This window comes from Hemiscyllium ocellatum, chromosome 5, assembly GCF_020745735.1.
Source record: "Hemiscyllium ocellatum isolate sHemOce1 chromosome 5, sHemOce1.pat.X.cur, whole genome shotgun sequence".
Taxonomy (NCBI): Eukaryota; Metazoa; Chordata; class Chondrichthyes; order Orectolobiformes; family Hemiscylliidae; genus Hemiscyllium; species Hemiscyllium ocellatum.
In genome coordinates, this window is record NC_083405.1 from 16,274,211 (window position 1) to 16,301,373 (window position 27,163).

The following is a 27,163-nucleotide window of genomic DNA, read 5'->3' on the forward strand; positions in this document are numbered from 1 at the left end:
TGCCAGGAACAGAGGGTGCAAAATGTTCTCAAGGGGATGAGGGACCAGCAGGAGGTCATTGTACATGTTGGTACCAATGACATAGGAAGGGAAAAGGATAAGATTCTGAAGGGAGTATATAGAGTTAGGCAGGAATTTTAAAAAGGAAATCCTAGAGTAGTAATATCTGGATTACTCCTGGTGCTGTGAGCTAGTGAGGGCAAGAATAGGAGGATAGAGCAGATGAATGCATGACTGAGGAGCTGGTGTATGGGGGAAGGATTCACATTTTTGAATCATTGGAATCTCCTCTGGGGTAGAAGTGACCTGTACAAGAAGGACAGATTGCACCTAAATTGGAAGGGGACTAATATACTGGCAGGGGGATTTGCTAGAGCTGCTCAGGAGGATTTAAACAATTTAAGTAGGGGTGGGACCCAGGGAGATAGTGAGGAAGGAGATCAGTCTGAGACTGGTACAGTTGGGAAAGGAAGTGAGTCAAACAGTCAGGGCAGGCAGGGACAAAGTAGGACTGATAAACAGCATTTATTTCAAGGCAAGAGGCAGATGAACTCCGAGCATGGTTATCCTTTTGAAGTGGCCTAAAAGTCAATTAAATATACTCTGGAAAGATGGCTGAGCAGTACCTTCAGGTCAAATCAGGATAGACGAGACAATAGTGAGACCCAGATTCCGTGAATGGATTTAAAAGATTATCCTGTAACCTTATTCTGAAATGTATCTGATATCTCTACAGAAGTAGAATTGCCTTGGTTTGGAACAAATCTGCGTACTGAAATCCATTCTGCAATGAAGAAAGTATGTACAAGCAGTACACTATTGGCAGATACATGGATTAGAGAATAGAGATCTAGGGATCAAGGTACCTTGTAGGAAAATAATACTTTGCATTCTAAAGCCAAGCCTGGTATTTGGGTTAAATAAAAACAGAAAATGCAAGAAATATTGAGGAAGGCAGGCAGCATCTACCTAGAAATAGAAAAGTCTATACAGTACTGGCTGCAGAAGAGTTATCCAACCTAATTCCATATTTCTGTTCTTGGTCTGTAGCTGGGTATCCATGGTACCTATCCAATCTTTCCTCCTAGCCAATATTATCAATTTCTTATGTGATCACACCCTTACTAATAAAGTGCCCAGAACCACATACAATACTCGATAATATTGTTTAATACAGTTTGATCATAATTTGTTTTTATATTCTAGCCTTGACTAATGGAGAAGTAACCTAATATGCAGCCTTTAGCCACCTTGTCTCCCTGTCCTCCCCCTTTCAAGAATCTGTGAAAATGTACACCAAAATCCAGCTGTACTCCTCCGTATCCTGCTATTTATTTGTGGACTCACTTGCCTTCCCCAGATGTTACCTTTTGCTTCTATGACCATCCCTTAATGAATCCTGTCTCTGTGTGTTGATTTTTGTACCGTCCCCCAGACCCCCTTTTTTCATTTTCTGTAATCATCACTGAGGTTAAACTGATTGGCTTGTAAGTATTCACTTTGTCTTTCTCCCTTTCTTTTTAAAGAAAATGACATTACGGGCATGCGACTAGAGAACAGGTAGCCAGAGAGGCCTGGAAGATGGACAGTCAGGGCCTTTGCTATTCTATTCTGTTAATCCTCACCTTTTTTGTTTTCATTTTCACTTTCACCCCTGCACTTTTTTTTTAACCTCCAGAGACTTTTGCAGTACTATAATTGCAATTTCTTATATAAGTTTATTTTCTTGCCTTCCCTTACTGTCTTTTCTTGACATCTAGTCTAGTGGGTTAAGATTTGGGAATTTCGCACTTTTTTCATTTTTGGAATAAATTCTTTTTTGGAATCCTATCCCCTCGACTGCTGCGAAATGTGTTTACTTCTGATAACTGTTTCCATGTTTTTTTTTGACAAATTAAAAACGTTACTATTGGTCTGTCTTTGTCCCTTTCAATAATCATAAATATGACCAGTACTGATGATTGTGCAGTGTTAAACATTATTCTTAACTTAGATATTAAAGCATTTCATGCCCAAATCTAGCAAGATCTGACCATCTCCAGATTTGGGTTGACCAATGGCAAGTGATTTTCGTGCCCCATAGTGCAAGGCAATGGTGGTATCCAATGAGAGAATCTAACCATTGGCTCTTGACATTCAATGGTATTATGATTACTGAATACTCTTTATTAACAACATGGGGATAATCATTGATCAGAAACTAAACTGGACTAGCTATATAAGCAATGGCTACAAGAACTGGTCATGGCTATGAATCCTGCAGTGAATAATTCACCTTCTGACTCTCCAGCCTGTCTGCCATCAAAAATGCATAGGGCAGGAGTATGATACTCCCCACTTGCCTGGATGTATGCACCTCCAACAGCACTCCAGAAACATCACTCCAGAAACATGACGCCATTCAGGACAAAGCAGCCCACTTGATTGGCACCACAGCAATGCTCACTCCCTCCACCGCTGACACTCAGTAGCAGCATGTATCCCCTCCAAGATGTGTTGCAAAACTTCTTAGACCACAGTTCCAAATCCATAAATCGCTACATCTAGAAGGACAAGGGCAGCAGATACATGGGAATGTCATCACTGCAAATTTCGCTGCAAGCCATTCACCATCCTGACTTGGAAATATGTCACCACTTCTTCAGTGTCAGTGGGCTAAAATCCTGGAACTCCCTCCCTAACTGCTTTGTCAGTCTACCTACAGTAAATAGACAGCGGCAGCTCACCACTTTCTCAAAGGCAGCTTGTGATGGGCAGAAAATGTTGGCCCAACCAGTGACATCTACGTTCCATGGACAAATTTTAAAAATGACCAGATTGCTCTTCTACTGAGACTGCTTCCATGTGAGCTCCATTTCCTAAAGTTCAATATTGTCTTGCTCATTGAATTTGCTATGTAATGTCCAAAATTTATTCTCCTGAATGCATTTTAAGAGTTTTATTCCTTCTTTGGTTTTAGCACTATTTTGTGTTTCATTTTAAGGGTCAGGGGCCTAGGAATTCATGTGCATAGATTTTTGCAGGTATTTAACAAATCATAAGAAATCATGGGTTTCATAAATAGAGGCATCAATTTCAAAAGCTAGGAAGTTATACTGAACATTGTATTAAATTCTAGTTCTGGTCTAAATATTCTGGCCAGCATTCTGTAGACTTGAAGCTGCTGAAAATGGTGCATGGAAGATTTACCACATTGCATAATGAATTTTTGTGGGGAGGTTAAGTTGGAGAAATTGGCGTTTTTGTTTTTTTTGGAGTAAAGGAGATATTGATAGAGGGGTCCAAGATTGTGAAAAGCTGCAATGAGAACCGTGCTGGAGAAATTCAACACATTTGGCAGTGGGGAAAGAAAGTTAATATTGAATTCAATATAGCTGTTGTTATCTGTAATACTTTGATTAAGGAAAAGATGTTCCCATTAATTAATGGTCCAGTACTAGGGAACAGATTTGAATGTGCAACAGGACTTTGCTAAATGTTCTCTGATGCCGTACTTGGTCAAAAGCTACCTTGATGTCCAGACATTAATGTTTTTGTATTCTAATCAAACTGTTCATAGATGTTGTTACACATCTGTAAAGTGAGTGGGACTTAAACTTGTGCCTCCTGCCTCAGACATAGGAACACACCACTGTGTCACACCACTTTTTTTTATGCTTTTCATTGTTTTTCACTTGTGCACCAATTTCTGCATCTACATGTGTTTTTTTGGTCATCCTTTGTTGGCCTTCTAATCTTTGTAGCATTGTACAACTTTTGGCTGATACTTCCTTAACCTGTTGAAGTAGCCACAAGTGGTGTAACCTTCTCAAAGTCTTGCCTTTCACAATGGAATATATTTTTGCTGAGAGATATGAAATATATCTCAGAACAGCATGATGGCTCAATGGTTAGCAGTTCCACTGTCCAAAGTTGAGCAGATTAGGTGGATTGGCTGTGGTAAATTTGCTCTATAGTGTCCAGGGATGTGAAGGCTGGATGAGTCAGCCATGATAAATTCAGGGCTACGATTATGGTAGGGGAGCTGGGTCTGGGTGGGATGCTCGTCAGAGGGTTGGTACAGATTCAATGGGCCAAATGGCCTCTTTACACACTGTAGGGATTCTATGATCTTCGTAAATATGTTACTGCACCCTACCATCTTACTTTTGAATCTACTTTTCCATTCTACTATAGCAAACTCTGTTTAGATGCCTTGGTAATTGCCTTTATTTAAATTTAAGTTTTGAGCTTCCAACCTACAATTTTCATTCAAACTGAAAGTGAAATTCTAACAAATTATGATTGCTCTTAACAAGAAGATCTCTTCTGTTGAGATCATTACTTAACTTCATTTCATTACGCATTACCAGATCAAAACTAGCAGGTTCCTTGGATCCAGAATTCATTGTTCTAAGAAACTGTCCTCAACATAGTCTTTGGCAAATGGGCCCACAGTTGAGATCAATTTGATTCATCAGTACTAGTGCAGGTTCCTTAGTCATAGATGGACAACATGGAAATAGACCCTTTGGTCCAATTCATCGATGTGGACCAGATTTCTTCAACTCATCTAGTCCCAGTTGCCAGCATTTGGCCTGTATCCCTCTAAACTTTTCATATCCGTATACCCATCCTTTTAAATGTTGTCATTGTACCAGCCGCCTCCACTTCCTCTGGCAGCTCATTCCATAAATGCACCACATGCTGCATGAAGCAATTACCCCTCAAGTCCTTTTTAAATCTTTCTCCTCTCACTCTAAATCTATGCCCTCTAGTTCTGGACTCCCCCACTCCAGAGAAAGGACTGTCTATTTATCCTATCCATGCCCTTCATGATATTATAAAACTCTAGATGTCATTCCTCGGCCTCTGATGTTCTAGGGATAACAGCCCCAGCCTATTGAGCGTCTCCCTATTTCTCAAACCCTCCAACCCTGGCAACATCCTTGTAAATCTTTTCTGAACCCTTTCAAGTTTCACAACATCCTCCTGATAGGAAAGAGACCAGAATTGCACGCAATATTCCAACAGTGGCCTAACCAATGTCCTGTACAGCCACAACATGACCTCCCAACTCCTATAATCGATACTCTGACCAATAAAGGAAAGCATTTCAAATGCCATTTTCACTATCCTATCTACCTGTGACTCTAATTTCAAGGAACTGTGAAATGCACTCCAAGGTCTTTTTGTTCAGCAACTCTTCCCAGGACCTTCCCATGAAATATCTAAGTCCTGCCCTGTTTTGCCTTTCCAAATGCAGCACCTCACACTTATCTAAATTAAACTGCATCTGCCACTCCTTGGCCCATTTGCCCATCTGATCAAGATCCTGATGTACTGAGGTAACCACATTCACTGTCCACTACACCAACCCAATTTTGTCATCTGCAAACTTTCTAACTATACCTCTTTTATATAAATGATTTGGATGTGAGCATAAATAACGAAAAGTAATGGACTCAGCCCCAATTCTTGTGGCACACCACTGGTCACAGGCCTCCAATCTGAAAAACAACCCTTCTCCACTACCGTCTGTCTTCGACCTTTTAAGCCAGTTCTGTATCCAAATAGCTAGTCGTCCCTATATTCCATGTCATCTAACCTTACTACAGTCTACTGTGAGGTACCTTGTCAAATGCCTCACTGAAGTCCACATAGATCATATCTACTGCTCTGCCCTCATCAATTTTCTTCATTACTTTAAAAAGTTCAATCAGATTAGTGAGACATGATTTCACATGCACAAAACCATGTTGACAATCCCTAATCAGTCCTTGCCCATCCAAACATATGTAATTCCTATCCCTCACGATTCCCTCCGACTGCTTGCTCACCACCAATGTCTGACTTACCAGTCTGTAGTTCTTTGGCTTTTCCTTAAACAGTGACAATACATCAGCCAACCTCCCATTTTCCAGCACCTCACCTGTGACTATCCATGATCCCTATACCTCAGCAATGGGCCCAGCAATCATTTCCCTAGCTTCCCACAGAGTTCTCTGGAACACCTGAGCAGGTCTTGTGGAATTATCCACCTTTAGTCATTTTAAGACATCCAGCACCACAATTTTGTAATATGGACAATTTTCAAGATGCCACAATCCTTAATATGTTCATAAAATCCCTTTGGATTCTCCTTAGCCATATTTGCCAATGCTATCTCATGTCCCCTTTTTTGTTTGCATTCCTGATTTTTCTGTCTAGTATACTCTGACTACCTTTATAATTTTCTAAGTATTCACTCGATCTCTCTCTGCTGTCTATTCCTGAACATATGCTTCCTTCTTTCTCTTGACCAAATCCTCAGTTTCTCTAGTCATCCAGGATTCCCTGCCATGTACCAGCCTTGCCTTTCACATGAACAGGAGCATTCAGACCTTCAATTTAGAACTTCAACTTTTAGATCTGATCTATCCTTTTCCATCACTATTTTAAAGCTAATAGAATTATGGTCACTGGCCCCAAAGTGCTCCCCCACTCACACCTCAGTCACCTGCCTTGTCTTATTTCCCAAGACTGGGTCAAGTTTTGCACCTTCTCCAGTAGGTACATCCACATACTGGAATCAGAAATTTTTCTTGTACACACTTAACACATTCCTCTCCATCTAACCCCTTAACACTATGGCAGTCCCAGTCTGTATTTGGGAAGTTAAAATCACCTACCATAACCACCCTATGATCCTTACAGATGACTGCAATCTCCTTACAAATTTGTTTCTCAATTTTCTGCTAACTATTGTGGGGGATGGGGGGTTCCTCTATACTACAATACTGAGGTGATTATCCCTTTATTTCTCCGTTCCAGCCAAATAAACTTGCTTACATGTGTTCCCAGGAATATTCTCCCTCCGTACAACGGTAATGTAATCCTTTATCAAAAACTCCACTCACCCCCCTCCCCTCCTTGCCTCCCTTTTTTTATCTTTCCTATAGCATTTGTTTGCTCGCAGGGCTGGAAGGTTTGTTTTCAGATGTTTCGTCACCATACTAACTAACATAACCAGTGAGCCTCCAGTGAAATGCTGGTGTTATGTCCCACTTTCATTTATGTGGCTTGGTTTCTTGAGGTGGGTGATGTCATTTCCAGTTCTTTTTATCAAGATGGTAGATGGGGTCCAAATTGACATGTTGATTGGAGTCCTGGTTAGAATGCCAGACCTCTAGGAATTCCCATGCATGTCTCTGTCCTACGATGGGTGTGGTGTTCCAATCAAAGTGGTGTCCTTCATCTGTATGTAAGGATAATAGTGTGATATTGGGTCATATCTTTTGGCGGCTAGTTGCTGTTCACGTATCCTGGTGGCTAGTTTTCGGCGTGTTTTTCCGATGCAGCTCAGCAAGCCAAATAACAACCAGAACCTCCACGTGAGCTACAAATCTTCTCAAAAAAATCGCAAATATTGAAGATGTTTAGGTCAGTAAAGAAGTCAGTAACTTTGTACATAGCAAGATTGAACTTCCCAGTTGCACAGTTGATTCCACAGCTGTTCTTAATATAAGCTAGAAACCTCTAGTAAGAAGTAAGGGAAGACTTGTATTAAGACTATAAGTATTGGCAACCACTGGCCTTGAGGTTAATTGTGGTCTTTATAAAGCTTGTCCCACTCATTGGTTTTATCAATGGAACTGCACACTGATTTCCTGCACTTTCAATGCTAGCTCATGTGTTTGCAGGGCAGAGACACTGTGTCTTGCATTTGGGTGGGAATGGTGCATCAGTAATATAAGTTGCCAATTGAAGTTTGAAATTTCTCAACACCAGGTTCTAGTCCAACAGATTTATTTGGACGTGCTAGCTTTCAGAGCGCTCCGAAAGCTTGTGCTTCCAAATAAACCTGTTTGGACTATAACCTGGTGTTGTGATTTTTAACTTTGTCCACCCCAGTCCAACACCAGCACCTCCACATCAATTGAAGTCTGACTTCTGTTTTGATGCTCAACTAAAGCTGAAAATCTATCTTCAAATGTCTAATTGTAAGCATACTCGATCAAAAAAGGTTCAACACTTCTCAGTATTTGTCCGTGAACTTGCAGTGTGTAAAATTACAAAACAATTAGCAGCAGGCAGGAGAAAGTGAGGACTGCAGATGCTTTTTTGTTTTTTTTTAAAAGATATTTTTATTAGAAATTTAATATTTTGACAGATTTACAAAAAGAACAGAACTTTCAAGCACAAACATTAATATAAAAATAGATCTTAAATATATAATCATCAAAATTCAAAGGAATGATACTAAAGAAGAAAGAAAAACAATGAAACTCAGTTAACTACTAATCTAATCCACAATTATCCAGAGTGTATAGTTGAGTCACTTACATCCTTCAAACAAGAGAAAATGTTCTCTAATACACTCATAACAGTATAATAAAAAGGAAACTATTTCCAAACAATAAGAACAAAAAAAAACATGTTTGAATGGAGATCCTCCCCCTTGTTCTCAGGGGGCCTTACTTCCTTTCTAAAGGTCCACCATATCCTCTCCCAAACAGTGTCCCACCCTTGACCCGGGCGCTCCTTAATAGGATTTAGATATAATACCGAGCTAGAGTTAACAGTGAGCGCCCCACCCCCACCCCTCCCCACCCATACCTGAGTATATCTGATAGCATCAATGCCACGTACAAACACACATAACTATAAAATTACAACTCCAACAAATTACAGTTAAGTATAATAACATAAAATAGCAAGGGAAAACAACCCTGCTCCCAGAAGCAAAAGTAGAGTAAAGTATCCACTTCTCCCCACGGAGTGTGGAAGAGGCAAGCCAACATAAATTGTCTCTTACGATTTATTTAAACGAGTCTAAAAGTTCCTTAGCCTCTTCTGGTGATCTAAAATTATACTCGGATCCTTCGTGGGTAAAGCATAACGTCGCTGGGTAGCGTAAGGTGTATTGAATATTTAAGTTCCTTAGACATTTCTTCACCTCATCAAACGCCTTCCTCCTTCGGGCCAAAGCCGGGGAGAAGTCCTGAAATAACATAATCTTGGATCCTTCATGGATCATGGCTTTAGGATCCTTTCCAAGCTTTCTGGAGGCATCCAGGAGTATCTGCCTCTCCCTATAACTCTGCAGCCGGAACAGGACCGGGCGTGGGCACTGGTTTGGGCCAGATCCACGTGCTGCGACCCGGTAGGCCCACTCCACCCTTACCCGATCAGTTTCAGCCCCCAGGTTTAAAAGCTGGGGCAGCCATCGCTCCAGAAATACTACTAACTGTCCCTTCTCTTCTTGTTCAGGGAGGCCCAGAAGACGGATATTCTTTCTCCGATTTCTATTATCCAGGTCATCCATGTAGATTTCAAAGGCCCGGACTCTCTGCTCCAGAGCTCGCACCTGTTCTGCAGCTGTTTGTGCTGCAGCCTCGGAGGTCGTGGCCTTTAGCTCCGCCCCCTTCACTCGGCCCTGTAATTCCTCAATAGCCTGGCTGTGCTTTTCTAACTTTTCTTCGAATGAGTTCCACCTCTGTCGGGATTCTGCGATGAAATTGACGAGTGTCGATTCCAGCCTGGCAATCATCTCTTCAAGGCCTGTTTTTACATCAGCTGCAGCTGGAGGAGGAGAGGAGGGTGGGGGAGGGGTCTTTGTTTTCTGAGAGCTGCGGGATCCCTTTGGTTTACTCATTATCCACTTAATATTAAACTGCTTAAATATAATAGTAAACAGCTAATTAAGGTTAGAAAATTTTTTTGGGTGGTTTGGTAAGTGTGGTGGGAGTGAGTAACTCACTTTACCCAGGTTTTGGGAAGAGCACTGTAAACTCAGACTTGCTGAGTCGCCGCCATCTTGGATCTCTTCCGACTGCAGATGCTTGAGATCAGAGTCAAATATGGCGCTGGAAAAGCATAGCAGGTCAGGCAGCATCTGAGGAGCAGGAGGGTCGATGTTTTGAGCAGAAGCTGTTCGTCAGGATGAAGAGCTTATGCTTGAATGAGTTGCAGCGTGGTATTTTACAAGTCACAAATTGCATTGTGTGGAAGTTAAGATATAAGACTTCTTTGTGAAACTAAGGATCTGTTACTGCCAGATTGGAGGCTATTTTGAGGCTTTCGTCACTATTGTGACAAGTTATTTGCAGCACGTTTGAAAACTGACTCTTGGGTTGGCTCATTCTTGCCAAGCAAGTTGAATGTCTTGTGCAAAACTGATTTGAAAGTAAACTCTCCTGGGTCACCGTGCCACAGGGACTCTTAATGTTGTGAGGTTGTTCATGCTCAAAGTAAGATCACGTTAAAATCTATTGAATTGACATTGAAGGGTAACTTTATGGATTTCACACTAACTGCTTCTTTCTCATCTTCTGTCATTTCTGAATAGGCATTAAACAGGGGTATAGCAGCTGTTAAAGATGATGCCATTGAGATGCTTGCTAGCTATGGACTGGCCTACTCCCTCATGAAGTTCTTCACTGGACCAATGAGTGACTTTAAGAACGTGGGACTAGTGTTTGTTCACAGTCGGCGAGATAGAATCAAGGCTGTCCTGTGCATGATCACAGCTGGTACTGTGGCTGCCATCTTTCACATTCTAATAGGTAACCTTCTAACTTCATATTTGAGATGCAATTTAGAAAGTTTGGTTAATTATGTTAATTGTGAGAAATATCAAATGTCTGTTTTAAACTTGATTTGGAGATGCCGGTGTTGGACTGGGGTGTACAAAGTTAAAAATCTCACAACAATAGGTTATAGTCCAACAGGTTTAATTGGAAGCACTCTAGCTTTCGGAGCAACGCTCCTTCATCAGGTGGTAGTGGAGGGCTCGATCGTAACGCGATTACAATTTGTGTTACAATTGAGCCCTCCACTATCAACACAATCGTAATCGCGTTACGATCGAGCCCTCCACTATCCCCTGATGAAGGAGCAACGCTCCGAAAGCTAGTGTGCTTCCAATTAAACCTGTTGGACTTTAACCTGGTGTTGTGATTTTTAACTTTGTTTTAAACTTGTTTGTATTGAAGTGTCATACAAGACTCAACATTAACTATTTCTCTCTACACAGTTCATAACCTGGTGTAGTCGGATTATGGTCCAACAGGCTTATTTGGAAGGACTGGCTTTTGAAGCATTACTTCAGGTGGTTGTGTACAGGAGTAGCGCTCTGAAAGCTAGTGTTTCCAATTAAACCTGTTGGACTATAACCTGGTGTTGTGTGATTTTGAACTTTGTCCACCCCAGTCCAACACCAGCACCTCCAATCTCTCTCTATCTCCAACACCTTTTTTTTTAAAATTTTATTTCTGATTTTCTAATATCCACCAGGTTTTGCTTTTCTGTGTTGGTGTTGGACTGTCTTGCGTGCTTTTTGGTTTCTTAAAATCTCACTGAATTCTTTTATCCTGTGCATGTGGCATTGTCCTGAAATGAATCCTGAAGAAGGAAGCATTAATAATATTTTCTAGAACAGGCGACAATACTTGGTATTTATGTAATGCCTTTAATGTAATAAAATGTCAAAAAAAATTCACAAGCTTCTCCAACAACGTTTGACACACTGTATTTGAGCATAAGTAGTAAAACAGCTCAGTTGTGGAAATAGATTTAAAGGAGGGAAAAGAAATAACTACTTAACCTTCGAAGCATGACTAACAATGAAGAGGCGATTAAAACTGGGAGGGAGGAGCTGGATTTTCAACAAGTAAAAATGAAGGATTATAGTTATCTCAGAGGCTGGAGTACATTAGAGTGAGAGTGAACGGAGGATTAAAAAGAGGGCATTGATGGTAAGATTGTGAACATCTAAGATTGGCATGCTGCTTAGCTGGGAAGCATTATTGGTCTGCTAGCATAGGGTGGTAAATGAACAGGATAATAGGACTTTGTTTCCTGCCAATATATCTCAATCTTCCTGGTTCACCAGAAGATCTGGTTGCAGCCGAAGAGATCCATGGAATGGCACTGCAGACTGTGTCCAGTGCAGGTAAATGGTAAATGACGACATATTCTGCATTGCAGGTATGAGTTAGATTGACAAGTTGGTGGAATGTGCAATAAAAGTGGATAGGGCCAGAAGGAGCACTCAATTAATATGGTCATTAATGCATACACCAGGCCTCTTATCTGTTTTAGTTGCATTGCCTGTATAGATGTGTCCAGGAATCTACTTCCTCTGTGGTACCTATCTTTCAAAAGAGTTAAGCTTGGAAAAGGCATAATAATCCTTCATGTATCTGTTGAACAGTCCAGCTGTAAGTCCCCCTCAGCACTGCTTGATGCCTAGCTTGTTTTGTCCTTCTGTGTGGACAGAAAGCAAAGGCTGAGGAAAGAGGAGCAGGTATTTATCTGTTCACCACTGCCAAACTGGAGGCCTTTGAGCTGGTATAGGAGCAGGACACTTACTCAGACATGGAGTTTTGAGTGACAGATGTGGAAAGTGATGACGATGTTACTTCACTATCAATTAAAAGATTATTTCCCATCTCTCTGCACATCCTGTTTAATATTCATGCAGCCAGAACTAGGTTTCCTGCTGTAGAGACTCACGAATGAACCTTCTCAAAGCTCCTCTGGTGGTGATAGTCCAACCTCAAGTCAACAACTACCATATCTACCTGGATGAGAAAAATCTTTCCATCAATCTCCTCTAAGCCATTAGCTCCTCACCTTTTAAAAGTCTGCTCTTTAGACATCATTCTCATGATCTACTCAGTCTATGCACCTTATCATTTTGTAAACAATCAGATTTGCACTCGGCTTTTTCTGCTCCAGGGAGAACAGCTTATGCAGTCTCTCTTCATAACTAAAGTCAGTTCCGCATCCTGGAAACATCCTGATGAATCTCCTCTGCACCGTCTCCACTGCAGTCTCAACTTTCTGACGGTTTGGCAACCAGGTTTGCGCATAGTATTCCGCATGTAGCTGAAACAATATTTTCTAAAGTTGTAACAAGGTCTCTTTGCTCAGAAGTTCTATGCCTTGGCTATTGAAAGCAAATATCCCACATGCCACCTTTAGCAGCCTAACTGTGCTGATATCTTCCGGGGTCTATGGACTTGTACCCCATTTTATACACCACTTGTACAATCTTTCTTCTCAGTACTCCCTAAAGACCTATCATTCATTTTGTATATGAATTATCTTCTACATTGATGATCCCTACCACCTGAAAGCTGGAGGACAGAAAATACAGCACTGAAAATGCCTGTTCGAGTCACACATCATCCTAACTGAGAATTACAACACCATTCCTTCATCGCTGATGAATCAAAATCCTGAAATGCTGGAACAGCACTGCGGGTGTTCCACACCATGTGAAGTGCAGCAGTTCAAGAAGGTTCACCACCATCTCTCAAAAACAATCTAGTATGAGTGATAACTGCCAGTAGCATTTGTTGCTCCATGGATGCAAGTACGTGGTTTAATACATTTCTTGGGCCTTAGCTTTCAATGCCAACCCAAACTAATAAGGTGAAAATTTCTGCCAACCAAAGGGCTATGTTGAGTTTGGCATGTTTTCCCCACATTTCCAATGAATGCATCACAAACAAATTTGAGGAAAGTGCACAGGAAATGGCAGCATTAGTGTTCAGTGGGATCTTGGAGTGCAAGCCCATAGCTTCCTGAAAGTGGCAACACCGTAGATAAGGTGGTAAAGATGGCAATGATTACCCTCATTGGTCTGGGGATTGAGAATAAAAATTGACATGTCATGTTGGAACTACACAAAACTAGACCAGTATTGTGTGCAGTACTGGTCATCACACTATAGGGAAGAGGCTACAAGAGGTTTACTAGGATGCGGTTTGGATTTGTGTGTATTAGCCATAAGAAGAGGTTGGACAAAATTGGATTGTTTTTGTTAGTGTCGGATGCTGAGGGCCAACGTTAAGTGTCTAAAGTCTTTGGGACAAGTGGTTAGATGTATGCTTAGTCGCAGTCTTTTTTTTTCTCAAGGGTGGAAATGTCGAGTACTAAAGGACATGGATGTTAGGTGGGTGAGGAAAAGTTTTTTTTAACGTTGTTACATGTCTGATGTGTGCTGCCAGGGGACATCATAGAAGCGGAGACGATAGCAGAATTTAAGACCGATACATTAACAGGCAGGGAATAGAGGGTTATGGACTTGTATGCAAGCAGATGAGATTAGTTTCGAATAGCATCATAGTTGGTACAGACCTTGTGGGCTGAAGGGCCTGTTCCTGTGCTGTACTGCTATAGGTTGTATGTTAAATCACAATACATGATTTTTTACAAAATTCTGATTTGTTAGGACAGAAGAATGGCTGCCTTGCATGATCAGAAAAAAATTAATGTGGGTACAATAGAGGTTGCTATTTAAAATAGTAGTACATGGGTGCAGAGAAGATAAAAATCACACAACACCAGGTTATAGTCCAACAGGTTTAATCGGAAGCACACTAGCTTTCAGAGCACCACTCCTTAATCAGGTGGTGAAGGAGCGACGCTCCGAAAGCTAGTGTGCTTCCAATTAAACCTGTTGGACTATAACCTGGTGTTGTGTGATTTTTAACTTTGTACATCCCTGCCCAACACTGGCATGTCCAAATCATGGGTACAGAGAATGTCACTTTACCACTGGCCATACCACTGTTGATCTGATTAGGATATTCCAGGATCAAACAGGAATTTGTTCCATTTTGCAATATGATTAACACTTGCTTTCTGATAAACATGAATACTTAACAAAAAGAATATACAAGTTTTTGTTGATTTTTAAAGTTGTCGATGTGTTCTATTTCAGTAAACTGTCATATGTTGCATGGAACCTAATCTTTTAAGTACTTGCAGGCTTTTATTTATGGAAACATTGTATACCATGCAATCCCAACAGAATAACCTTTTTTGGCTTGCGTTAACGATGGCTACTCACCACTTTAAATACAGTAACTCCCAAATAATGTATTATTAATAAATGAGACAACCCTGGTTTGAGTCTGTATACTAGACTTGTGTGTATATAAGGGCAAACTATTTGCTATACTGATTCCTTCACTGCAGGGTAATCTTTAGATATTTTGACTATTACATAGCTTTAGGTACAATTTCAGTACTGTAATAGACTTTATAGCTAACAGACTACATTTCAAAGACTTTATTTTAAAATGGAGTTAGAGAAAATGATCCTTCAAACCTTTTTATAGTGGTCAGTCAGCTGTTAGCTATGACTTTGTGCTCAATTTAATACTTTTTTTCTGTCTGTTTTCAGCATATACAGATCTGGGATATTACATTATTAACAAATTACATCATGTGAATGACTCTGTGGGAAGTAAAACAAGAAAGGCCTTCCTATACCTGGCTGCATTCCCAATGCTGGATTCCTTGGTAAATTTAAGGTCTTTAATTTTATGATGTGTTGCTTAAGTTCTTGTATTATGCAGTGAAAGGCAAATATTGATTTTTCTTATGAACCTATCATTATGTGACCAGCAGTGTGCTGCAAGGATTGGTGGTTGAGCCACTGCTTTTTGTCATTTACATAAATGATTAAGATGTGCCTATCAGAGGTGAATCTCCTCTGCATCCCATCCAGGATATTTTTGTAACTGAAAGCCTGTGTTCAGTGGTTTACCACAGGGTTTGGTATTGGGTCCCTTGCTGTTTGTAGTGTACATTAATGATCTGCACACAAATGTATAATGTTTTAATCAGTAAATTTGCAGGTAACATGTAAATTGGTGATGTGGTAAATAGTAAACTGGAAAACCTGAGATGAAAAGATGATTATTAGCTGGCTTTGAGTCGGGGCTTCCTCCTGGATGGCTGCAGGTAAACCAACTAAAAGGAGACAGACTTGCCCCCCAACATTTCAGCCAAAGAGAGTGCACTGTATCTGTGTGAAATTCTGCCAACTGGTGTCTGATTAGATGCTGACACATGTAAAATAAGAGCAAAATGCCACCTCTTCTGTACACATCTCCACAACTTCCCAACTCCACAGCACCTTAGTACATCGCAATACTCCAGTAACATTTCTGTCTCTGGTTGCTGCTCAGGAAATTCCCTAATCTCTTGTGGAAAATGCAAGTCATTCAATGTCACCTGTTTATTAATTCCCTCTGCAAATGTTTCTGCAATTATAAATGCTACAAACCTGATTGTTCTCTTCATTTATATTGCAGTTATGCTAGAATGTGTTTCAGATAAGCATTGACTGGGTGTACTTGTCCAGGAATGCATTGTACCCTATTAGTTCCCGAACACTCAGAGTACAGGTGCAAGGGAATACACCTGGGGATATTTAAACTCTGAGTAGGATCGTTGACAATGTCTGGAAAAAAATCATTTTGTGCTATGCAAGAGGATTTTTCTTGAAACTTAAAATGACTGCAGTATCCTAAAAGCACATTCACAAATTGGGCTTGCTTGATAACCATAAGTTATTATCTCATTATGACCACTCATTAGGACGTGCATGAATATGTAGACAAAGCAGTTTAATGTACCTTCAATGGATTAAATCTCAATCTATGAACAATTTTGTGATGAAGCCCTGGAATTATTTATAATGCAAATGGCAAAAGATCTCCACTGGTTGGAAAAACATGTTACAACTGTAAGTAGAACATTTGTTCATGCCAACCTGGGAAGATACTATATTCTGTTTCCTGTTCAGGCATATCTAATCTGCGCTTATTCGAGTGATTCTCATGAGAAAGCATGTGAAGAAATTTTGTATAACTTTGAATTTTTGCTTGTGCTGACAGGTTCAGGATTTGTGATTCTTACATAATGGTGTGTACGATCGATGGGCTTAATCATTATGGAATGCAGATTTCATACAAACCTTACACAGTTTCAGCAAGATGATAATTTCGCCCATTATACTGAAACTCAGGAATTTCAGTTTAGCAGAATTCAGATAACCCTCTTACAGGATTGAACTTTGTTTAGCTTTGTTTATTTTTCTCTTCCCCTAGAGCTTTCTTTCCCTGCTATATCATAGAAACTGATTTTATAAATGTTTTCCAGGACCTCCGCTGGCCTTATCTGTTATGTTGGCATTGAATATGAGGTGTGTGACAGGAGAGCTGAGTACTGTTCTCACCTGCATTCACTTGCCCAACTAAACAGTTAGATATATACAGAAACTCATTTAACTCTCTTACTGTTCTTGGAGTTTTAAGTACAGTGTAGTCTCTGCCAAACAGGGAAGGGAAAATGCAGGAGAGTTCCAGGTTGGAAATAATCCTTGATTAGACTAGTTAAGTGGTTATATTTGATTGGCGCGGATGCAATGTGCCAAAGGGCCTTTTGCTGTGCTGTAGATCCCTATGACTGTATGAGATTTACTGGTAACTGGCTTTATTGACAATAGATTCAGAGCTATTTATCAGTTTGATGTGGTTGAGCAAGAAACTAAGGAAAACAATACAGCAAGAAAGTGAAGGAAGTCTTGCTTTCTTCCTCCCACCCTAAAACTGCAATGAAAAAAAAGACCTTAATGACCTTTTGCTCTGGGCAGAAGTTCTACATAAATGGATATGCTATCCCATTAGCATCAATGGGAACTGGTTATGCAATGGCTTGAATGTATAAATCTATTTGTATACCCAATAGTTGGAAGCTCATCTTGTATTGCTGATCTTCAATGGAAATGTGACCTGAATTATTTGTATTTAACACCTTTTTTTTTGTTTTTAGGCATGGACCCATGCTGGCATTCTGCTGAAACATAAGTACAGTTTATTGGTGGGCTGTGCGTCTGTTTCAGATGTCATTGCTCAGGTAAAGATCATTGATTTCTGCCTTCAAAGACTTGCGAAGAGGAAAAGGGGAAAATAAGGTTTTAAAGCTTATTATCTGCATCTAAAACAATTCTAATTATATTCTTGCCTTGAATTCCTTCATAAAGTTCTTCTGATGTATGAGCATTATAAGTGGAGTGAATTAAAAAAAAATTCATAAAGATTTTAATTATGTTTTGCTGGACGGCTGTCTTAACCAAAATACATACCCACTGTAACTCAGTGATCCATTCTGAATTCTATAAGTTATACTTTTGTACTCTGGAAATATGGTCACAGTATCCTGGGCTTTATTAGTAGGAGCATAGAGTATGAGAGCACGGTGGTTATGCTGAACAAAACACTTGTTAGACATCAACAGAAGTATTGTGTACAATTCTAGGTTCTGTACAGTAAGGGTGTGAATACAATCAAGAGAACACAGAGGAGATTGACAAAAATGATTCCGCTATGGGGGTAGATTGAGGAGGTTGAGACTGCTTCCTTGGAGTGAAGACGTCTAAGGGGAGGTCTGAAAGAAGTTCTTAAAATCCTAAAGAGTTCTGGATAGGGTAGGCAGGGAAATCTGTGTTCCTGCTTGTAAAAGGATCGAGAATGAGAGGGCACACGATTTGATTTCCAAAAGTAACACGTGTGCTGTGAGAAAACGTCTTATTCACGCAATGAGTGGTTCAGGTCTGGAATTCAGTGCCTAGAAGTTTGATAGGCAAAGAATCTGTTGAGACATTCAAGAGGGCGTTTGATTACTGTTTGAATGAAAGCAACGTGCAAGGATATGGAGAAAAGGCAGGAGAATGGTATTCTGTTGTAATACTTGGAGAGCCAATGCTGATATAATGATCAAATTCTGTGACACGTGCCAAGAGGCAAGTTATTATTGGATATAAAGCACAGATTCTCATTGTTTGAATGTGTTTTTAAGGATCTCCTGTAGCAACTAATCTTTCATTTAAGATCCTTTCTGTAGAATAACGCAGCAAATTCTATATGATGGCAGAGTTGTGCTCAAACTGACATTGCATAACCAATACTGAATGTAAACATTGGCCTTTCCTTGAGGTCTGAATTGAAAGTTTTAACATTTTTGACTGAGAGACCTGTACAAGGAATGAGATACAAACAACAAACTGGAAAGATAGTGACTTTGAAATGGTGTATTAGTTATATGTATGAAGGAGAGACCAATTTCACAGGTTATTGAGCCATTCTTTGATTCTTAAGAAGTGATTAAAGTGATGAGAGACCTTTCACTACTCCTAATAAAAATGTGAAGTGTTCTGAATTTGAGTCATTGCTATTGATTTGGATGAAGGTCAATTTGATTCTTCTTTCCAGAATATGAACCTTAATATCTTAGTACGACATCTCCTCTTATGATCCTCAACAACTATTCCTGACAGCTGAGTTAAGCCATTGATCATTTTCTTTAGCACAATATAATTTCTGAATTCTGTCTTAAACTTATTGAGCTTTCCCCTTCACATCCAGCTGACTTAGATTAAGTATTGTTATGTTAATTTTTTTTGCAGACTGTCTTCTACACACTTCTGAAAAATCTATAAAACTCATTTTGAATGCTCACTTCCTATTAGCAATCCTTTTACTGCTCGCCCTGTTAACATGTGGACCATGTTTGTAGCTGTCCTCTATATTGCCTGACAGTCATAGAATAGAACTGTGCATCACTCTACGTCTTTCCACTTCATCACACACAAGGAGATGAGAAAATCAGGATGGAATCTAAAGATTTAAAGCAGCAAATTGAGAGAAGAAAAGCAGCTGGCTAGGTAGACGTTGACCTGTATTGCACATGTGTAAATCCATATGATGCAAGTGGAAAGATGTTTCACTTCCTCAAACTCCGTCAATAATACTTTCTTCTTAAATTGAACTCTGTTGCCACTATCGTAGTGACATATTGACCACTCACATTTATGTAACACATCCAACATAAAATGCTCCAAAGTGTTTATGTAAAATGTAGTCTGTTAATGGAATATAATTAACTTTGTAAAATCAGTATTACAAGAGGTTGGTAGCCAAATGATTTCTGCCTTTGTGTGCTTATTAACATGTGCTTCACATTCGTTTAACTATTGCCAAGCCAGAAGCTGGTGTTTCGCTTAACCTTTCTTTTCTTTCCAGATTGTATTTGTATCCATTTTGCTGTACAGTCATCTAGAATGCACAGAGCCTCTTCTGATTCCAATTCTGGCCTTGTACATGGGAGTGATGGTCCGTTTTACCATGGTGGGGCTTGGATATTATAAAAATGTGCATGACATCATTCCTGAGAGAAGTGGACCTGAAATGGGGGTAAATATTAAGCTCACTTAGCAACAGGAAAAGATTTTGAATAGTGTAATGGGCACGGTAGACTGAACATTGAATGGCATAATATAGAAAGTGTTAAAATGGCCTTGCGTATCAGTATGAGAATCTTTGGACAGCATGCTTCAGCTCTGCTTTACAGACACGCAGCTGGACTTTGCAATGTTTTAATGAATCTGATGTTTCAGGTTTGTAATTATTTCATGGTTTGTGGTATAATTTTTCTCTCAGCTTCAAGTAGCACTATAACATCGTCCTAAAGTCACCGAGATGTACAACACTGAAGCAGACCCTTCAGTCCAGTCCAACTCATCAATGCCGACCATGCAGTCCCATTTGCCAGCACTTGGCCCATATCTCTGTCAACCCTTACTATTTGTATACCCATCCAGATGCCTTTTTTAAATGTTGCAATTGGACCAGCCTCCACTACTTTCTCTGGCAGCTCATTCCATACATGCACAACAATCTGCATGAAAACATTGCCCCTTAGGTCCCTCATGCATCTTTCCACCCTCGCTTTAAACCTATGTCCTCTATTTCTGGACTCACCCACCCCAAGGAAAAGATCTTGTTTATTTATCCTATCCATGCCTCTTATGATTTTATAAACCTCTGCGGTCACTCCTCAGCCTCTGATGCTCCAGAAAAAAAAAACAGCCCTAGCCTATTCAGCCTTTCCCCATAGCTCAAATCCTCCAATCCTGGCAGCATCCTTTAAATCTTTTCTGAACCCTTTCAAGTTTCACAACATCTTTCTGATAGGAAGGACCCCAGAATTGCACGCAATATTTCAAAAGTGGCCTTACCAATGTCCTGTGCAACCATAACGTGAGCTCCCAACTCCTATATCTCAATACTCTGACCAGCATTCTAGTCTTTGTATTATAAACTGACGAGAATCGGAGGAACCTCGATTATCCAAATGAGATGGGCATGCACTGTTTCGTTCGGATAATTGATTATTTGGATAATCGATTTTCCCTTAAACAAGGGAAGCCATACTGGTCTCGTGCTGTGCTCCACCGGAGAATTTGATTAAATCTATAATTTTAATGAGTCTGCTATTTAAACAAGCTAGTCTTTGCATTCTGCAAATTACAGGTTAAACTGAGAAGGACTGAACCCTTACTATCACATAAATACTCTAAGAATTCCCAGCATTAAATAACGTCCCGAACAGTTTCTCCAATCACAAGAGCATTTGTCAGTTTCCGGGAACTGTGCCGTGACAAAGACCGAAGCACTGCCTCGCGCATGCGTTTGCTTTCTCGGCCATTTTCGTTTTCGAAACGGCCTGGTAAAGTGATGGGAATACGGTAAAACACTAACTCTTTGCAAAGGCTTGTGTAACTAACTCAGCTAAAAATTATCCAGTTGTTGATGCTTGAGTGCTTGTGTTTTAGCCAGCGATTTTGCATGTTCTTCAGTACAAGTAAATCGAATACACTTACCTCTTTGATATAATGTTTTTGCGGGACCTAGATATCTTCTTCTGGATAATCCAAAATTTGGATAATTGATTTTCGGATAATCGAGGTTCCTCTGTAGACCTCTTTGTAATTTATATAAACCCAGCTTAAGATGATGCAAATCTTGTGTCAGTGCCAAACTTTCAAACATACTCTGCCCTAAATGCAACAGTGTCATCATTCTGAAACACTTGGCCAATTTTGTTTTGAATTCGTACTGTGTTAACTTTTTGATGCAATCAAAGTGTTTAAAGGATAGGTCTGTCATTTTATTTGCTTGTTTAAAAACAGCGTATCAATTCACATGAGATTATCCAACTTGGCTGCCAACTTGAATTTCTCAGCAATTTTAAAAATAAGCAGCAGATTGTTGTCTGTCTAAACATTATTTAATTTATCCATAGACTTAGTTAAAAATCATGTCAAGGCATTTCTCAGAAGTGTTTAGCTAAAAGTTTGACAGCAATCCAAAGGTGGTGACGGAGATGGCCAAAAAACTGAGTCAAAAAGGTTAGATTTTAAGAGGCATCTTAAAGTAGAGCTGGAGAGCAGAAGAGATTAATGGAGAGAATCCTAGTTTGAGGGAACTGGGTAGTAGAAAGCATAGACCCCATTTATTGAGCAAAGGGAGATGAAATTCACAAAAAGCCAGAATCAAACAAGCAGAGAATTCAGTTGTAGGGTTGGAGGATGCTAGGGACAGAAGGGCTGAAGCCATAAAGAAATATAAGCCTCAAGTTTTATACTGGAGGTCTTGAAGATTGGCTAGCAACATCTATTGAAGCTGGAGGGGACAAGCATATGGTATAGGGTTTCAGTGGTAAATGAACTGCGTTGATGGAAATGGTGTGTGGAGGAATTATTTGTATTGTTATGCAAGTAGAGGTAGGCTGTCTTTGTGGCAGGAAAGATATGTAGGAAGAGGAAATGTATCAGAAACTAAAGTTGAGGTTAGAAAAAGTACTAAAATTGTCAACAGTTGAATTGAAACTCCCAGATGATGTCTAGGGAATGGGATGGAATCTTTGTTCATATTACTGGGGTTACAATGCAGGCCAGAGACGATGGCTTTAGTCAACCCAGTGATTAACTGGAAGGCAATTGCAGCTCATACAAAAATGTCTAGCACAGATTCAGACAATATAGGGATGAATAAGGAGGTTATATTAGAGACAAAGGCATCATTAGAGATGAAAAACCTGTTGAATAAATGCATGGACTCAGAAGGCATGTGGAAAATAGAATCAAAGATCTGTTAGGACTTTGGAATCAGTTATAAACAATTTGGGGATGAGTTATTATTCCATGACTGGTTACAAAGAATAATTACAGTACAGATGAGCTCATTCTACTTGTCTTCCTCTCTCTAAGAGCATTTTAGCTATTCTTGTTCCCTGCACTTGATTCCGTTGACCAGTAATTTTTGAAAGCTACAGTTTAGACTTCACTGTACTCTCAAGCAGCACATATCAAACACTTGCTATGTAAAAATATTAAGTCACAATTTAAGAATATATTCCTAGTCACTTTTTAACTCCTGTGTTTCATTCTTCACCTTTTTTGCCAGTGGGAAGAATAGCTTTGTAAAAACAATGACTGCAGATGCTGGAAACCAGATTCTGGATTAGTGGTGCGAGAAGAACACAAGAATAGCTTTGTATGCTCTGTTCAGATTTCTCATAGTTTTTAATATCTTTTATCAAATCACTTGCCAATATCCTGTTCTAAGGAGAACTGAGCTGAAAATGTGTTGCTGGTTAAAGCACAGCAGGTTAGGCAGCATCCAAGGAATAGGAAATTTGACGTTTCGGGCATAAGCCCTTCATCAGGAATCCTGATGAAGGGCTTAAGCCCGAAACGTCGAATTTCCTGTTCCTTGGATGCTGCCTAACCTGCTGTGCTTTAACCAGCAACACATTTTCAGCTGTGATCTCCAGCATCTGCAGACCTCATTTTTTACCCTAAGGAGAACTGACCCAATTGCTGCAGTCCAACCATGTAACTGAAGTCCATCCCCTCAAAATTATTCTCATTTTGTTTTCTGCATCATCTCTAATACATTAATTCTTCCTAAAGCACATAGACCAAAATTGAACACAGTGCTCTAGTTGAAAGCAAATCAGTATTTCTTTTAAAAACTGAAATGGAAACTGTTGGATAAAGCCAGCTGGTCTGGGAGCGTTTGTGGAGAGAAAGCAGAGTTAACACTGAGTCCAATGACCCTTAACTCGAAGCATTTGGTTCTACTTTCCCTCCACAGGTGCTGCCAAATCTGCTGAGTTTCTCTAGCAGTTTTTTTGCTTCAGATTTCCAGCATCCACAGTTCTTTGTTTTATTTGAATGTTTTACAAAGTTACGTTATAACTTCCTTGGATTTGTAGTCTACACCTATTATTTGTGAAACCCCAAATTTGTAAAAGCAAAATATTCCAGATGCTGGAAATCTGAAACAAATGCCGAAAATGGTGGAGAAATCCAGCATTTCTGAAATTCTATTCTTGACCGGGTAGATGTTGAGAGGATGTTTCATCTGAGAATGGCAAGATAATACAACTTGAAATGAGGGTTCTCCCATTTAAGATGAAGATGAAAAAATACTTCTGTCATAGGGCTGTTTAATTGTTGGAGTTCTTTACTTCCAAGAGCAACTGAGTAATTGAGAATATATTCAAGGCTGAGTTAGACAGACTTTTTATTAACCAGACAATAAATGGTTAAGGTGGCAAGCTGAAATGTGGAGTTAAGTTCACAGATCAACCATGATTTTATCAAATGGTAGAGCTCTGTAGGCTTGGGGAGCCAAATGGCTTACTCCTGCTATTGGTCACTATGTTCTGATGTCTACCTGCACTTTGTACCCTTTTTGATATTACCTCTTGTTGTTCTTCCTAGCAGAATTAATCTGTTCTGTATTAAATTTCATATGCCACTTCTCATTCAATCAGCTTATGTCCACTTGGAGTTTATCACTGTCCTCCTCACGGTATCCAATACTTCCAAATTATGCCATATGCAAACTTTGAAATTGTGCTTTGTGCACCATGTTGTGAGTAATTAATCCAGGGGTTGTGGTGGTGTAGTTGTAGTGACACCAAGGAATCATGCAGGGGTCCAGGCTAATGCTCCAGGGCCATGCGGTCAAATCCTACCACAGTAATTAATAGATTAGAAATAAAAATCAAGATAATCCCAGCAATGATGACAATGAAGTGTTTTTCAAATTCAAGTTTTAATAAAAACTTGAATGGCTCATATGTAACCTTGCCTGGTCTGCCTGCCTTGTGACTCCAGGCCCACACCAGTATGGTTGATGCTTGACTCTTCTCTGAAAGGGCCCAGGAAGCCACTTGTTAGGCAACAAGTGCTAACCTGACAGCAATGTCAAACTCTAATGGAAAAGTAAATATTTCACTAGAAAAGGTGACCCTTATATGTCAGTCTCCTATCCAAAAAAAATCTAATCACTGCTGTTTTCTGTCACCTTGCCAACTTTATATTTATGCTGCTACTGCCATGTTAATCCATGAGTTTTGATACGTCTGGCAATCATATTTTATATTGGATTTTATTAGATCACATAAACCATCTTAAATCACATTACTCTCATAAACCCTGTATTATTTCATCAAGAACTCAATTGGTTAGGGAAATGTCTTCATCAAATCCATGCTGAAATACTAATTAATTTGCGTGTGTGCAAGTCACTGTTTAAATTTGGTCCTAGACTATTGTTAGCCTCCACTGAGGTTAAACTGATTGATCTGTAAAGTTAAATACACCTTGTATTGAAGAAAGGAACAACATTTGCAATTCTCTCCATTCTCTGAGATCACACCCCAAGGAAAGCTTGAAGTTTATTGGCCAGCACCACTGCAATTTTTATCCTAATGAAGGGCTTTTGCCTGAAACGTCAATTCACCTGCTCCTCGGATGCTGTCTGACCTGCTGTGCTTTTCCAGCACCACACTCTCTTGAATCTCCTCTCCAGCATCTGCAGTCCTCACTTTCGCCTAGCCAGCCAATCAGAGACCAGCCGTTTCTGGATCCTAGAGATTATCACCAGAGGCCCAAGGTTTTGGGGATTAACCAGCAAGAAAAGTTTGTTTTTTTTTCCTTTTTTGTTAGTGGGTGGTGTGGTTGGGAATTGGAAGGAATTCCACCCAGTGGCTCTTGATCCCAGATTAGTTCACCTAATTAATACAATTTAGAGGCCCTTCCTCTAACACAACAGACAGGACAGCCTCTCCCTTGCTGGGAAGACAGGTAATCAGGCTTGTAGCAAAGCAATGGCCTTGAGGTTGACCATTTGATGGCCTTAATTGGTGGTGAGCCAAAAAGGTTCAAAAGGATTCTCTCAGCATTTAGTTACTTGGGTGCTGAGAACATAGAGCCCTCCAGCCCACAACATTGTGCCGAACATGATGCTAAATGCAACTAATCCTTTCTGTTTGCCCTTAGTCCATATCCATCTATTCCTTGCATATTCCTGTGCTTATGTAAAAGTCTCTAAAATGTCCTTTATTGTATCAGCCTCAACCACCACTCCTGGCAGTGCATTCCAGACTCCTACCACTGTTTTTTAAAAAACAACCTGCCCCTCACATCTCCTTTGAACATTCCCCCTCACCTTAAATGCATGCCCTCCTATTATTCGAGATTTCAACTCAATGGAAAAGATTCTCGCCACCAACATAAAATTATGCATCTCATAATTTTACAAACTTCTATCAAGTCTCCCCTCAGCCCCTGCTGCTCAACAGAAAACAACCTGAGTGCTTCTAGCCTCTCCTTGGTATACTTAGATTAGATTAGATTACTTACAGTGTGGAAACAGGCCCTTCGGCCCAACAAGTCCACACCGACCCGCCGAAGCGCAACCCACCCATACCCCTACATTTACCCCTTACCTAACACTACGGGCAATTTAGCATGGCCAATTCACCTAACCCGCACATCTGACAGTGGGAGGAAACCGGAGCACCCGGAGGAAACCCACGCAGACACAGGGAGAATGTGTAAACTCCACACAGTCAGTCGCCTGAGTTGGGAATTGAACCCAGGTCTCAGGCACTGAGAGGCAGCAGTGCTAACCACTATGCCACCGTGCCGCCCACTTCATCTGCTTCCTTTCCAAAGCCTCCACGTCCTTCCTGTAATGTAGCAACCAGAATTGAACATAATTCTCCAAAGTCTTTTAAAGCTGCAATATGACATCCTGACACTTATAATCAATTACCTGACCAATAAAGGCAAGCGTGCCATTATGCCTTCTTTACCATCCTATCTCCCTGTGTGACTAATTTCAGAGAGCTATGGATTTGAACCCCAAATCCCTCTGTACATCAATGCTGTTCAGAGTTCTACTGTTAACTGTATACTTTTCCTTAACTTTTTGATCTCCCAAAGTGCAGCACCTCTCTCTTAATCTGGATTAAACTCCCATTTGCCATTTCTCCACCCATATCTGTGACTGATCTATGTCCCGCTGCATCCTTTGACAACAATGTGGACATGCTGGTGTTGGACTGGGGTGGACAAAGTAAGAAATCGCATGACATCAGGTTATGGTCCAGCAAGCTTATTTGAAAGCACAAGCTTTTGGAGCCCCCACTCCTTCCTCAGGCAGCTAGTGAGAGAATACATTGGATGCAGAAGTTA

At 40.2% G+C, this 27,163-nt stretch overlaps 1 protein-coding gene across 1 annotated transcript in view; it reads left to right on the forward strand.

Moving 5' to 3' along the window:
* ankhb (ANKH inorganic pyrophosphate transport regulator b) overlaps positions 1–27,163 on the forward strand; it is a 119,181-nt gene that overhangs the window by 25,754 nt on the left and 66,264 nt on the right. Inside the window, exons 2-5 of the mRNA XM_060825318.1 lie at positions 10,310–10,526; positions 15,161–15,279; positions 17,599–17,682; positions 19,848–20,018. Coding sequence (XP_060681301.1) covers positions 10,310–10,526; positions 15,161–15,279; positions 17,599–17,682; positions 19,848–20,018 — 591 coding nt within the window. The remainder of the gene's footprint in view (positions 1–10,309; positions 10,527–15,160; positions 15,280–17,598; positions 17,683–19,847; positions 20,019–27,163) is intronic.